Source organism: Rattus norvegicus, chromosome 18, assembly GCF_021556685.1.
Source record: "Rattus norvegicus strain SHRSP/BbbUtx chromosome 18, alternate assembly SHRSP_T2T, whole genome shotgun sequence".
Classification (NCBI taxonomy): Eukaryota; Metazoa; Chordata; class Mammalia; order Rodentia; family Muridae; genus Rattus; species Rattus norvegicus.
In genome coordinates this window covers 57367501-57382788 of record NC_141551.1, presented here as the reverse complement: position 1 = coordinate 57382788, position 15288 = coordinate 57367501, and the positions used below count along the sequence as shown (strand labels likewise).

At 45.9% G+C, this 15288-nt stretch overlaps 1 protein-coding gene and 1 long non-coding RNA gene across 14 annotated transcripts in view; one reads left to right on the top strand and one right to left on the bottom strand.

Moving 5' to 3' along the window:
* The window catches only part of Ablim3 (actin binding LIM protein family, member 3), a 119492-nt gene that overhangs the window by 50997 nt on the left and 53207 nt on the right, over window positions 1–15288 (top strand). For all 13 annotated transcript variants that reach the window (XR_015642309.1, XR_015642308.1, XR_015642307.1 and 10 more), the window contains 2 exon segments: window positions 8307–8490; window positions 10451–10563. Coding sequence is in view for 5 of the 13 variants with exons in the window: in NM_001191698.1 (NP_001178627.1) it covers window positions 8307–8490; window positions 10451–10563 (297 nt within the window). In the remaining 8 variants the exon portion in view is untranslated.
* LOC147999833 (uncharacterized) overlaps window positions 9555–15288 on the bottom strand; it is a 72418-nt gene continuing 66684 nt past the window's right edge. Inside the window, exon 3 of the long non-coding RNA XR_015643050.1 lies at window positions 9555–11069. This is a non-coding gene — a long non-coding RNA (uncharacterized LOC147999833). The remainder of the gene's footprint in view (window positions 11070–15288) is intronic.

The following is a 15288-nucleotide window of genomic DNA, read 5'->3' as shown; positions in this document are numbered from 1 at the left end:
GCTAATCCAAGTGGTCATGGGATGGGAAACGGAGACAGGCAGATCCTAGGAGCTTATGAACCAGCAAGCATGGCTGTGTGGAAGAGACACAGGGCAAACAAGAGTTAGAAGGCACCTAAGGATGGCAGCAAAGGTTGTCCTTTGACCTTCACGCCTGTGCCATGCACGCAGGTACCTACAGCTTCCACATACACAAATGCATATACATGTACACAAAAAGAGTAATGAAAATAATTTCACACAAAATACTATACATAAGTGTTCACAGCAGTACTGCTCAGAGCGGTTGAAAAGCAGAATGTCAAATGTCCATCGACTGATGAGCTGATAAACCAACACATTTTGTCTATACGATAGAATATTATTCAGCAATAAAAGGAATGAGATACATTCTCTAATGTAGATGAACCTTGAAACATGTAGGAAACATATCATGAATATGTGTTTGGGTCCATGTATATGAACTTCTCAGAATAAGCAAAATTAGTGGTTCCCTACAGCTGGAAGCAGTTGAAGAAATGTAAGGACTGACTTTAATGGGTTTATCGTGTATTTCGGATGCAATGAAAACACCAGATATGCTAAAGTATACTAACTATGGATGAGTTATACATGTTTAAGTAGTTGAATTTTATATTGTGCGAATCGTTTGTTATTGAAACTGCTCAAAGAACATTTTTAGGGAAAAAAAAAGACTGGATTTTGTTTCAACAGACCCTCATTAGATGAAATTTTGGAATATGTTCTGTAGGCAGAAGGGAAGCAGCCCAAAGATGAGAGAGATGAGATATAAGATGAAATTATTAGAAAAACATCTTAATGGAAAAATAGAAGGTGCTTAGCAGTGACGAGAGATGGGGACGTGATGTATAAAATGCACCAGAAAATGTTAAGTGGTTCTCGGAAAAAACTGTAGAGCCTTAATAATGACAACAGGGAAGAAGTTTGAACACTAGTGAACCAAACACCCACCCAGTTCTAGAAATTTAAAAAGAATCTGAGGGAAACAGGAGGAAGGGAACAGTAGATACCAAATACACACACACACACACACACACACACACACACACACACACACCAGACAGACACACACACACACACACAGAGACAGACAGATACACACACACACCCAAAGAGAGACAGACACACACACACACACAAAGAGAGAGACAGACACATACAGAGACAGACAGATACACACACACACAAAGAGAGAGAGACAGACAGATACACACACACAGAGACAGACAGATACACACAACACAAAGAGAGAGAGACAGACAGACACACACACATACACACACACACACAAAGCAGACAATGAACAAAGCAAAAGGCGACTCTTTTAGAATGTAAGTTTAATAGAGTGATGGAAAAAAATCATTTAAGTAAAGAGAAGAGATATGCAAATGGATAGTGTAAAAGTTAGATACTCAGGTGAAAACATAGCATTATAGTTGTATAGCTATACATAACATGCATAAATATACACATATGTATATATAGTTATAACATAACATATAGTGAAAACATTTTCAACAGTGTCAGAATAACAGATTTTAAACAAAAATTGATCCTGTCAGAGTGAAACTGATCAAAACTTGCTCAAAAAAATGTGAAAAGGTGAGTGGTCCTGTAGCTCACCACGATATTGAACCACTGGATCTTCAGTTAAAACTCTTCTGCAAAGGAGAGGGGCTTCAGCAGCAAAGAACTGGATAGGCAGACCATATTATGTTTGCAAACCCCCAGTGAAGTGATGTACTCAGACTGTGTTCATCGATGGCCAGTTCTACCCACATCCCCACTCCAAACCATAAAAGTACAGTGAACCAGGTACCGTTCGAACTTCTAGACTTAACTGTCAAGTCCCAGAAGTGTAAGAAGTGGGGCAGGTTAGTCTGCGCCACAAGGTGCAGCCAGAAGAACCCAAGCTCTAAAGAACTTTAGAGAGGGTAGGTGACCCAGTTTCTTCAGGAAAAACATTGTAAACAGAAGGAAGGGTAAAAAGAGGGCCTTGAAGATAACAAGATCCCTTGTGCCGTGTGGACCTTGAAAGACCTTGCATCGAACAGCCAATCACCAAAATGGAGAAAGACGAAAAGGTAATTGGGGAAAATTGAACACATAACCCAGATGCTGCCTTAGTAGTTATTACTTTTAATGACTAGGTTATTGTGGTTACTCTTCTAAAGAGTCCTAACACTTTAGAGATGCCTTTTGAGGTACGAATACTGAGAAGGAAATCACGAGGCAGGTGTGCTGATCCAAGCCTTTTGTACTGCCTGGACTGGGGAGCTGGAAGTGGGAGGATCAGGCATTTAAGACCTGCCTTATCTAACGAGCAAATTTAAGGCAAGCCTGGGCAACCTAATGAGACTCTATCAAAGTGGGGGAGGAGGAGCAGGACTGCAGCCCAGCGGTAGGGTGGCGAATCTACATAGCCCAAGGTCTTTGAGGCAGAGTGACCATGGAAGAAAATATCAATCTTCTAAACTTGCATAAGATTTTATGTCAAAAATTACAAAAATTCTAAGTTTATAAAGCATCATAAGAAATATATCTTCATCTAGGTTAAAGAGCTAGGACAGGGTGGGGCTGGAGAGATGGCCCAGTGGTTAAGAGCATGTATTGCTCTTGCAGAGGGCCAGAATCTGGTTCCTAGCACCTACATGGTAGCTCACAGTCATTTGTAACTCCAGTTCCAGGGGTCTCATGTCCTCATTTGATCTCTGAGGGCACCAGGTATGCACATAGTGTACAGACATACATACAGGCAAAGACACTCATACACAGAGAATAAAATGAATACATCTAAAAGTAAATTTAAGATGGCGGTGCTATACTGGATAAACTGTGGATTCAAAGACATTCTAGTACATGAAGTAGAAATGCATACATGGGAATTTGGGAGCCTGTTAAAAATGAAATGTAAGCAAAGAGTCTGTGACTGTCCAGGACCCTGAAGAACAAGGGCAAAGTCAAGGGCCTGTCCTAGCAGCCCTTATCCGTGTGTTATTAAGTCATTGGAAGAAGGATGGGTAAACAGGCCAATAGAACTGCATAAGCCAGAAGAAAACACATAAGGAAACCGGTCTGTTGCTGACCAGTGGAGAACAATTACGCTGCTTCATAAACAACACAGACATAATTAGCTATCCATGTGGGGAAAATTACATCCCTACCGTATATCCCTCACTAATGAGGGTTCCAGACGGGCGGACAGCAGCTGTATGGAAAGCCATACAACTAAACTTCTAGAAAACAACTGCAAGACATCCTTTTAGGATGTTGGGGCAGAGAATCACTTCTTAAATATAACACAGAGCATTCAAATCACAGAGAAAACAATGGTAAACTAGCAACGTAAAAGCCAAAGGCTGTGAATTCATCAGAAAACGTAAAAGAGAGAAGACTGGAAGCTCTGGGTGTTAGCAGGAACCGGTGAAAGAGACTCGTTTCTAAGAGGAAAGAAAAAACCACCACTAAAGGTTTCAGCGGGTAACTGATTTTAGCATTTTTCCATGCAGGAAATACAAATGGCCCATAAACCTATGAAAATATCCCCAAATTCACTAATCATCAGGAAATGAAATTTCAAGTCATACTCTGATATTATCTCACCTGGGTCATGTTGACAAGTCAGGTCTCCCCCAAGTGTTGGTGGGACTGTGGCTCTGTGGGACCTTCTGGTGGGAACATAAAATACAAACAACAACAGCAACAACAAAACAACAGCCTAGAAGGTAGAAGTGATGCTCTCAGCAATGTATTTATATGAGAGTGGCTTGTTAAAGCCCAGGTTCTCAGCAGAGGGAGAGCCTCTGTAGCTTCATCCACCCTGAGCACATCTTAAGCACACAATGCCCAGAGACTGAGCCAGCACAGAAGGGTCCAGCAATGTCAAGCTCAGACACAGCCTATACTGAATGATCTACCGTGCACAGATATATCATAGATGGTAAAACTATAAGGAAAAGAAAAGGATAATAAACAGCCAATCAGGGACCGTGTGGGGAGGAGGCAGTACGGGAGAGCCACAGACAAGCTCTTCAGGTGCAGCCTAGTTAGAAACTTGGTACAGTCGTGTGGGTACATGTTTTGTTATTCCTTTAAACTATTCAGATATATTTTCCTGTGTGTTATATATTTCACAACTGAAATGTTTTAAATATCAAGTTAGATTATCCTCCAGGCCTCTCTAACAACAATCTTGAAATTTTATAAAATCTAGTCTTGAATGTCTCAATTTCTCTGGCAGAATCCTAGACTCGCACACCTGATATCTCCTTAGTAACAAGCTAGCCCCCTCACCTTACAAAGGGGCTTCAGAGACCAAGGGAACTTTTAAAACTCATGCGACACCCGAGACAAGGACTGCTGACAAAAGCCCAGCAACCTGAAAAATGGTGCATTTCTCTTTGGCACATGCTATGGCAGTGTGTGAGACCTACTTCTTGTCAGGGTGTTCACAGATAACATCCATCTGCATTCTCAATATCCCTCACTAACGAGGGTTCCAGATGGGTGGGACGGCAACCATATGAAAAACCATACAACTAAACTTCGAGAAAACAGCTGCAAGACATCCTTCTAGGTTCTAAGAGGTTCTAAGTTTGTGTAATCCATCCTTCTTACTGGTCAGCCATATGACCTGCTTTGTTTTGGTTTTTAATCTTTGAGTATGTGTGTGTGCATGCGTGTATGGGGACTCTGCAAGTAGCACAAGTGTGTGTGCATGCATGTGTGTGTGTGTATGTATGAGGGAGTCCACAAGTAGTGCAAGTGTGTGTGCATGTGTGTGTGTGTGTGTATGAGGGAGTCTACAGGTAACACAAGTATGTGTGCATGAGTGTGTGTGTGTGTGAGTCCACAAGTAGTGCAAATGTGTGTGCATGCTGTGTGTATGTGTGTGTGTACTCATGTATGTGTGTGTGTATGTATGTATGTATGTATGTATGAGGGAGTCCACAAGTAGTACAAGGATGTGTACATGCATGTGTGTGTGTGTATGAGGCAGTCCACAAGTAGTGCAAGTGTGTGTGCATGTGCATGTACATGTGTATGTATGAGGGAGTCCACAAGTAGTACAAGTGTGTGTACATGTGTGTGTGTGTGTATGAGGTAGTCTACAGGTAGCACAAGTATGTGTGCATGAGTGTGTGTGTGTGAGTCCACAAGTAGTGCAAATGTGTGTGCATGCTGTGTGTATGGGTGTGTGTGTACTCATGTATGTGTGTGTATGTACATATGTATGAGGGAGTTCACAAGTAGTACAAGCATGTGTGCATGTGTGTGTGTGTGTATGAGGCAGTCCACAAGTAGTGCAAGTGTGTGTGCATGTGCATGTGTGTGTGTGGGGAGTCTACAGATAGCACAAGTATGTGTGTGTGTGTGTATAAGGGAGTCCACAAGTAGTGCAAGTGTGTGTGCATGCTCTGTGTGTGTGTGTGTGTGTGTGTGTGTGTGTGGTGTGTGAGTTCATGTGCACTTGTGCCTGTGTACGAGGGACTCCTCAAGCAGATGTCAGAGGATGGCCTCACTTTCTACCTTGTTCATGATGGGGTCACTTGTTCATCGCTGCATGCCCGCTGTCTACACTTCCCGTTTCACTCTAGGAATGCTGGGGTTATCAGTATGCACCACTGGTCTAGCTTTACATGGGCTCTGAGTATCAGGTCCTTATATAGCAGTCGCTTTACCCACTGAGTCACCCATCTTCCAAGTTCTTGTTTCTTAGCCATTAGACTTTTACATATGTGCATATGTATGTGTCATGGCTGCCCGGATGTGCTCATTCTTACCAGCTCCTCACGTAGCCTGGACCCTGTGTATGAGGCTCTCCTTGGCCTCCTAAGCATATGCTTACTGCTCCTGCTTGCTCCTTGCTTATCTCCCATCCCCAGCTCCCTACTGGATTTCCAGGACTCCCTGAGATTCTTATCAACTTTTACATCCTTCCCACCAGAAACTTCCTCCTCTAGCTCCTTGGAGGAAATGAAGGAACTGATTGTTCCAATTTTTCTCATGGCCTCCTGGTTTTCTCCACTGGGAGAGATGACTCTAGAGATGGAGTTGGCAGAGAAAACAAAGGAAAGGGGAAAAAAAGAAGAAGGGAAAAAACAGGAGCTGTTTCCAATGAGGTGATAGGCCATGACCCAACTAATTCCATGAAGCAATTGATCTACCACCTGCATGCCCAGAACAGCCTGTGCTCTGCCTCTCCCTGCTCCCAAGGCCAGGTATTGTTTAAGAGGATGAATCTCCATGGTGCCTGAAAGCTGAGACCTTCCTGGGCTCTTGTCAGCACTGTCCCCACCATCCATCCTCCCTTCCCCTAACCCAGCAAGACTTCATACTGATTTCAAAATGCTCAGACACATGACAAGCCCCAAGTTCTCCTCCTGGGCCTTTGGGAGGTCAGTTCTAAAAGTTCAGCCTCTTTAGTGTAAACTCAGGCCCCAGGAAGCAGAGGGCCAAGTTCATGGTCATCCAAAGACTTAGTGGCAGGGATGAGACTTAAGCCCAGTGGTCTGATTCCAAGATCACCCCATCCCCCTACTGTCTGTCAAACTTGCTGCCAGCCTACAGAAGTGAGCAAACACTTTGTGAGATGTGTTTGCCCACATCAGAAAAGCTCTCCTGCCCTTAGCCTGGCTTCTTTTATAGAACTCTCTGTAACGAAATAATATTTACTCAGGTGACATCACCCATTACAAGCTGGTTCTGCAAACTGACAGGTTTGCAAATTGTTGGTTCCCCAAACCATTGCCCAGACTTGAGAGAGCTGCCTTTTATATCTACCAAAATCCTCAGAGAACCCATGTCAAAGATCGGAGTACCTGATGAGTACTGATCACCGTTTAGTCTAGTAGTCCTAGCCCTCTCCACCCAAAGACAGACAGTGTGGAAAGCGATGCAACCAGTCTCCAGATAGGTGCAGACGAGCAGGGCTAGCACAAGATCCAAAGGCTTTTCCAGCTACCTTCCTTGATTTGCTCTTTGGCCCATTCTAGTTTTGGCTGAACTGGTAGGCTCACCTGCTTACTGGGGTTTCATTATCACTGGGACTCTTTGGTTTCCACTGGAAGAAACAGCCTCTTCCTATAGCCTAACGTATTGGTTCCATAAATTAACTTCCTATCTGGAGATCTTATCCCCAGATTCCCTTTGTAGAATTGTTTCCTCCACAAATTCAATTGTTCAGATACCTACAAATCTACCTGTTTTTCTCTCACTTAACCTCTATTTATTTCTACAAAATACCACACTGGAGAAAGCTTCCCGATCAATATCAGCTTGTCTTCCCTGAGTCCTGGGATTAAAGCACGTGTTGTTTTCTGCAATAGGGTGTTACCATCAAGTTCTGGTGGATAGCCAAGAGTAATGGCAAAAGCCTGCATTGTTCTCTCACCTCACCCTCAGAACCAAGCATGGCTTGGGAGCTACCCAACACAGGGAAAGCCTAAACTTCTTAAGCTGACTGTTGCCTTTCTCCCGGTGGGTTGGAACCATTTTGTCCTGTGTACTTCTCTTCACTCCCTGCAGACTCCTCTGTGCCTCAGTCCCACCCCATACAACTGTGTTCCTGTGCCTGTACACTGTCACATTCAATGCTTCGATCCCTCCCTCCATACTGACAGGATGTCCTTTCTCCCACGGTCTGTACCTGCCCCATGGTCCATCACACATCTTCTCTCCACAGACACATTTAGCTTTTTACACTTCAGGGGTTGTATATTTTGCATCACATGCCTGGAAACAGACCAACCCTCTGGCTGCAATGAAAACCAATCAGAAGTCTCACATTTTCCATCCCATGGCCAACCTATTTTCTCCTGTTAGGGATTTAGAGCCTACAATCTCCACACTGCTCTCGACCCAAGAGAGAGTGTCAAGCACATAGCAAGTTATCAGGAGATTTTTTTTAAGTGAGTGATTCATTCTCAATTTCGTGATTCCACCAGCTATGTGTCATGCCATGATCCTCGAGGCCTTGAAATTCAGTGTATTGAGAGGACTGTATAATGTCCCTAATCCCCAGGGAACATACATCACAGTCAGCTGGGCAATGCGAAAACCTGGTCCTGGACTCTGAGAGTGCAAACCAAGCTTAGGCATCTACCTCTGAAGAAACGCCATATGTCTCTAACACAGATAACCCAAAAGCCCATGAGCTCTAACATGCCACCCTCCCATGGCTACTCATGACAAAGTCAGACAGCAGCCTTCCCCCAATAAGGATCTTCTTCTTGCAAACTCTCCCTGGACTCAACCTGCACTGTTTCCCTTCTTATTTCTCCAAGTATGTGGATGTGGCCTGGCCCAGTCGGGCTTCTTCTTCAAGAACCAGGAGTACATCTGCACCCAGGATTACCAGCAGCTCTATGGCACCCGCTGTGACAGCTGCCGGGACTTCATCACGGGGGAGGTCATCTCTGCCCTGGGCCGCACCTACCACCCTAAGTGCTTCGTGTGCAGCCTGTGCAGGTGAGTGTCCACGGAGACCAGGCCCTCTTGGGTAATCCCTAGGGAAGAGGAATACATGGCCTTTCCCAGGCAGCTCAGGAGTGTACAGGCTTTTCACTGATTCTGAAAACTTGAGAGTGGATGGACTGCTCTAACAGGCCAGTGATTTTTTTTCCAAACATGTCGCAGCCAGATCCTGTCTTGTCACATCCAGTGGGATGTAAAGCACTAGTTTGTCCTATAATGATAGCCCGAAAACCACTGACTACCTTGTGTCTCGGAAGTCAGTCTGGGAGTCAAGTATCATTCTGGCCCACGCTTCATACTCTCATCCTTAGGGTAGCATGAGGATGTCTACCAGAACCCTTCCTCCATTATCCCAACACTGTCTCTTGCTGGAAGAATGACCCTAGCAAGTGGCCTCATCTGTGTAAGCCTGGGTAGTGGAGATCAAACCATTGCAACCTCACTAGCCTCAGTAAAATGCATAAGACACACAGAGACTTGCATCCAGTGGCTGGCCTGCAGTGTGCCTGCTCTCTCCCCTGCGGCATGCATTCAACAACCCTCAGGACAGTTCCTCTCTGCCTGCCTCCCTGCCAGACAGCTCAGTCACGTGTCTGTTAATCTAGCAATGTGCACTACGGGTCTGCTGTATGCCAGGCAGCACATTAAGGAGATGGAAACAAACTGAAGGAAACCTCAGCCCCGCCCACCAGTGTGTTAAAATTTAATGGCCCTCTCCGATTAAGTCCCGAGCAAAATATGACTTGAGTACATGTGCATTTTTTATTTTGGAAAAGAATGTATTGATTAATTAGTCTCCCTGTAAAATAACCACTGATTGGTTAGTTGCCAAGTCGAGTAACCAGTTAGAATTTCTGACTAATGGCCATGTAAGAAATGTAATAACAAATCGGGATGGCCGAGGATGTAGCTATCCAGATTCCCACCCCAGACTTCCCTCCACTATCCCATGTTGCTGATAAAAAAAGACAGTGGGGCCACTTGTTATGTGCTAAGCTCTGAGTGCACGTGACAGGCACCCCACAACGCAAGAACAAAAGCAGCCACTCAACAGCGTTGCTGGTGCTGGGGATCTGTATGTAGTTTCTCATTTTGTTGGGCAGGCAGATACACGAGCTTGGGACCCCCTGACTGGAGAAACAGACCACTCACAGAGGACGAGGGGGAAGTGTTTGGGGTAGGGTAATCTTCTCCTTCGGTAGAGGGTTTTTTTTGTTTGTTTGTTTGTTTTTTGGGGTTTTTTTGTTTTCTTGTTTTGTTTTGTTTTGTTTTGTTTGTTTTGTTTTATTTTATTTTTTTGGAGAAGACTTTGCAGTCCAGCTCCTTCATTTCCTTTGTGTCCATTAGGCCATGAATCCGTACGGAATGGGCTCCCCCAGCTCGGGTTTTTTTCTCCGTTAGTCCTCACAAAGTGCGCTTCTCTGGGTGGCGCAGGCTGGCGCTTCAGCTGAACCCAGGTGCCCTTCTCTTTGGCTTCCTTTTTTTTTCTGATCCTTCTCCTTCACACGCTTCAGGAAGCCGTCTCTGCTCTTTGAGTGCTTGATGGGAAGAGGGTTTTAAGAGATGTCTAGATAGTGAAAGGGAGAAACTGGCAACTTTGGGGCCTGAGTGGTCCCTTAATACACGGGGATAGGACCAACTGCAATGGCAGAACAGCTCTGTGAGGAGTGGGCTGCCTCTCCGTTGCAGCTGGAGAGTACAAGCTCCCAGCAACAGTATGACTTGCCACTGTCATGTGACATAACTAGCCCAGCAAGTCTTCCAATTCTGGCCCCTGGATATTGAGTGCTTTATCCAGTCTGTTATTCTGAATGGCACTTGACTTGTCTGATGCTCCAGAAAACACGCTACATGTCCTACAGAATATCCAAGCACACGCCCTCCCTGTCAGTTGCCAGTAGCCACAGTATCTTCAGGACAGGAGAAGCTGACTCTCTTTCTCATTCTCTCACAGGAAGCCTTTCCCTATTGGAGATAAGGTGACCTTCAGTGGTAAAGAATGTGTCTGTCAGACGTGCTCCCAGTCGATGACCAGCAGCAAGCCAATCAAGATCCGTGGACCAAGCCGTGAGTCCTCCCCTTAGGCACCTCTCTGTCCATGAACACTGTCCTCCCAAGTACCCTGTCCTGGCGGGAAGCAGGGGAGGTTGCCACCCTGGATGGGTCCAGAAGCATTACCCAGTTGGCATACAGCCCAGATACGAACTCCATAGAACAATGCAGGGAAGACAGGCTACCTGGCTATAGGGAGTGACAGCTGGAGCCACTTAAGTAGATCCTTGCCAGGACAAGGGGGAGAGGAGTTCCTGATGCTGTGTACCGGGAGCATTACAGCAGAGCTGATCAAGTGGTTTTTTTGTTACCGGTAGTTCACCATTTCTAGAAGCTCATGCAAGAAGTCAGGAGTGATTCAAGAATAAACCCCACAGGGCATGTTTCTGGGGCCGCCATGTCAGCCTTGTGGATCATCACATTGTGAAAAGACACCTTTCTGGGCTCATCCTGAACCTTTGAGAATGGAATCCAGGCGTCGTCATTCTTTCCGAGCCTCTTGGGTGATTCATTAGCTGTTCCTAGGGCGAGAATAGCATCCAGCCATGAGAAAGACATCAGCCGTGCCGTAATAACAGTGCGTTTTATCGAGCCACAGATTTGAGGGGGATGTACAGGTTGAGAATGTGCCTTAGGGCGGTCCTAATCTGCAGGAGTCAGTCCACGTGGCACATGTACTGGCCAGACTTTTAGATCACTGTTCCTAGATGTCCCTGTAGAGCCGTGGATGGCATGTGTACACCCACAAGCACACACAGATCCAGCACTCTGGGTCTCTTGAGCCACACTGAGCTCCAATGAGCTTTCATGTTATATGATACCCTAACTGGCCCCATCAAGAGAATCAATGAAAACCCATTAGCATCCTGTGCTGCATTACTGTGTGGGTACAGAGGCAGCCAGGCTTGGTACCAGCACAGTCAGCATGCCTGAGCTGCTGCATCACACCGGGGAGGCGAGCCAAGAAGACTCTACGTCAGCTGCCCTCAGCTCCCAGGGGCTCCATTACAGCCCACCTAGCTGTGGTGAGCTGATGGGAGAGGCAATGAATGGAGTTGCCTTGTGTGCTCTTCCTTTCAGTGGAGTCAGGTCTGTTCCTGGGATGTGTGGTTTAGGGCTCTTCCTTTAGTGTCCTTGACGATACCCAAGAGCAATCTATTGCTCTGGCCAGATTTCCTCTCCAGGTAGCTGAGTGTGCACACGGCTATCCTTCATAACTCCTTGAAATCATATCCCCATGACAGAAACACTAGATAAGGGTTCTCACCCTGTGGCTTAAGCTTCCCGGAAACTCAGAGACCAGCGGTCATATACGTGAAGGACAGCAGGAAGCAAATGGGTTGGGAGGGCTGCCAGCCATCTGCGCGAGACAAAGTGGTCTTGTAGCCTCCCTGAGAACTTGATTTATACAGCTATGAAAAAAAATAGTGGAATGCCTTATCGTCTTCGCAGCGGTGTTGTAAAAAGCAACTGTGTACAGGGATCAGGTTGGCATGATGGGTTCAGGCACACCTTACGATACAAATCAGAGTATCACTTAAAGGGGAAGACTCGACCTGAATGTGGGTACATTGCCCCTTAGGCTGGAGAGGCAAATGGCTCACCATAATGGGCTGAAACATTCAAAACCACGAGCCAAAATGAATCTATCCCCCCCCCCACCTTAAATTGTTCCTCTCTGGTATTTGGTTACAGAGGTGAGAAAAGCTAGCTGACTCCAAGGTTTACTGTAGAAAACACACCAAAGGGACATGGAGAATAAGATTCCTGAGCACACTATGAATTCCCTGGGGTGTACTTAGTGCTTCTGTGTGTGCTGGAGTCTCAGAAACAGGGCAGGCTTTCTCTACCGAGTGAAAGCCCAATATAGGAACAAGTTCTAGAAGAGAGATTCTAACTTGTCTCCACCATAACTTTGCAGATCGGGATATCCAGAAGGATGAGGGAACGATGTTAAAGAAGAGTAAGTGGGCATGTGAGCGGTTTCCAGGGGAACAAAGGCCTTTGGCTCAGCTCAGAGATAAAAACATCCACCCGAGCACCCACAGAGCCTATTTCCTTGAAGCATTCTCGCCAGAAATGATTGCAGACAGCGCTGCAAATGCAAGGGAGCCCTGACAGGAGGGCATAGTGGATGCTTCCCGAGTTCCCAAGGAATAGAGAGAACCAAAGTCAGACCCGAAAGATGGAGAAAGGCATACCAGAGGACAGAAAAGGGAAGCACAGCATAGTTTTTTTCCTTAAGCTATAAGAGTGTTAAGCTTCACCCCAAAAGGGTAGATGTATTCTGGAAAAGCTAGAATAATATTTACTCAAAGGAAAATAGTCATGAACCGTCAAAAGGGAAAAAAATCATGTTATCATATGCAGAAGAAATGACTCCCAGATCATAGCTCTCACAAAGAAGAATCAATAGCATGAGACCCATCCTCATCAACATCAGCACCACCACCGTCATCACCAGCACAGCACAATCCGTGCATCACCACCACATTCATCACCTACACCACCACAGTTGTCACCATCACCACCAGCACACTCATCACCACAATTGTCACCATCATCACAACCACAATAGTCACCATCACCACCATAATCATCACCACCACAGTGGTTACCATCACCACTAATCCATCGTCACATGTGTTAGCGTCACCACTGCCAGCATTTATTCTACCGTTAGGCATTGCAGCAAATGAACAGATATCTCATTCCATCATCTCAAGTCTATGAAGGCAATAAGAGTAATTGTTCTATAAGAAAGAAAACCCAGACTCAAAAACTGTAGATGACCTTCCCAAAGTAACACAGATGTTAAGTTAAGGCTCTGAGGCTATTATTCCCCTAGCACCCTCTCTCAGGAGTGTGTCTTCCTAATTGGTAAAGGTCCTCTCTTCCTAGTCTAGTTGCCTAGAGCAAGGTGAATAACTTGCTGTGCCTCGCAAAGCTCCCGTACTTTCGCTGACCTAAATAGAATGGATGATGTAGCCAACTAAACTAAAAATGGCTGCAGGGATCTCTCGGGGCTTTGATAGTAAAGGGAGAGATCTGAGAGGAACAGGTGGGGTCCTCGTGCTTCCTGCCAGCTGAAGGCTGTAATTTTTGGAATGAAGAGACATACAAAAAGACTGGACAGCTGGCTCCCAAAAAACACCAAGGCCAGGAAGTGACTCTCCCAACCCTGTTTATGGCATCAGACCCGGGGGCTCCCAGAGAGGTGTGTCCATCAGTGGACAGGAGCAAAAGGAGAAGGAAGAGGGGGGAGAAGCCCCAGGAAACAGGAGGCCAGTACAATGGAGGAGCAGCAGAGGAGCGTGGACAGAAAAGCCACAAGTGGGGGCATCACAAGGAATAAGCAGGGCTTCCCCTAAGAGCAGAGACTTGGCAAACACACAGGATGTGTGTGAAAACACAAGAATGTCAAATAGAACCACCACTTATGTGCGTGTCAGTTATACTGACCTGCTTGTAGGGAAGCCATTTGGAAGAGGAACTTGCCAGAGCCAGCTCCTACCACTCACTCTATTATCTACCCAGCCTCCAACCACTACACCCCACTGGCTCTTAATTGTATGCAGCTCAGAATGCTAAATTCATCTCCGGTGTGTTCCTATAGCCTGTAGAAATGGCACTTTTTACTGGAATGTGGCCATTTCTACAAACAGCCAGCTGCCAGGAAGCCTCATTGAAGAATCAGAGACTTTCGTAATGAGCCGACCTGACGCCCGCCACCATAGAGCTCCCTTGCGAATGTGGGCGACCACATCAAGAGAAGCATAAAGGCATGAAGGCTAAGGAAGGAACAAACCACGCTTGCCTTTAGTTATTTGAAGGGACTGTCATGGAAAAAGCCAGAAGATTGTTCTCTGATACGTAAGAATAGGGGAAGTGACAGGGTCAGGCCTTAGCTCCACAGAAGGAAGACATCCTTGACAGTCACGCCTATCCAAACATGGCACAAGCTGAGCCTTCGCATGTAATAAAGCATGAAACAGGCACCACCTGTCAAAAACATGGCCGATTCCTTCCCTGGCTGGGACACTTGGCCAAGTGCTCTGAGAACTTGAAGCCCCTCTGTGATGGTTAAGTCCTCTTGGGGAGTCACCTAGAAAGCACGACCAGATGCTGTCTGTCTATAAAGAGAGGAGGAGCCTGGCCTACCCAAGCCAGTGAATTTTAAAACCTGAAATTTTATTTCATTTTGTTAGTTTTTGGGGTTTTTTGTTTTTTTTTGGGGGGGGGGGTAAGGACTGTCCTTAATCTGGTCCTAGAAGAGGAGGTGGTGTGTCTAGGAAGGATGGCACCTTTAGAAGGCTGCGAGGGAGCATCTGGGACCTGATGACACATTTGGAGGGTCAGTTCCTGCAGGATTGAACATGTGACTGCTGGGCACCTTTTTTAACATCCCTTAGCATAAGGTGGAGCAGGAAGGTTTCCAACTGCAAGGTGCTTTAAGCCTTCAGATAGGCTAGATAATGAAGAAGGAATAGCTTTATCTTTTTCCCTTTCATTTTTCTGGAATCAGTATGTTTCCCCATAACACCTCTCTCCCCCCCAAGTCTAGACATGGCTTCTCCTCACATGCTCCAAAGTGTGCGTGTGTCTTGTGTTGCCAATAAGGAGGTTTGACCTCTGATAAACTTGGCCCGGTGACCGTGTTCCTCCTCAGAAGTGGACCATCTGATCAGCAAGGCCCGAATCCCCAGGATTTCCCAAGTACCTTGGATGCTGGCTCTATTT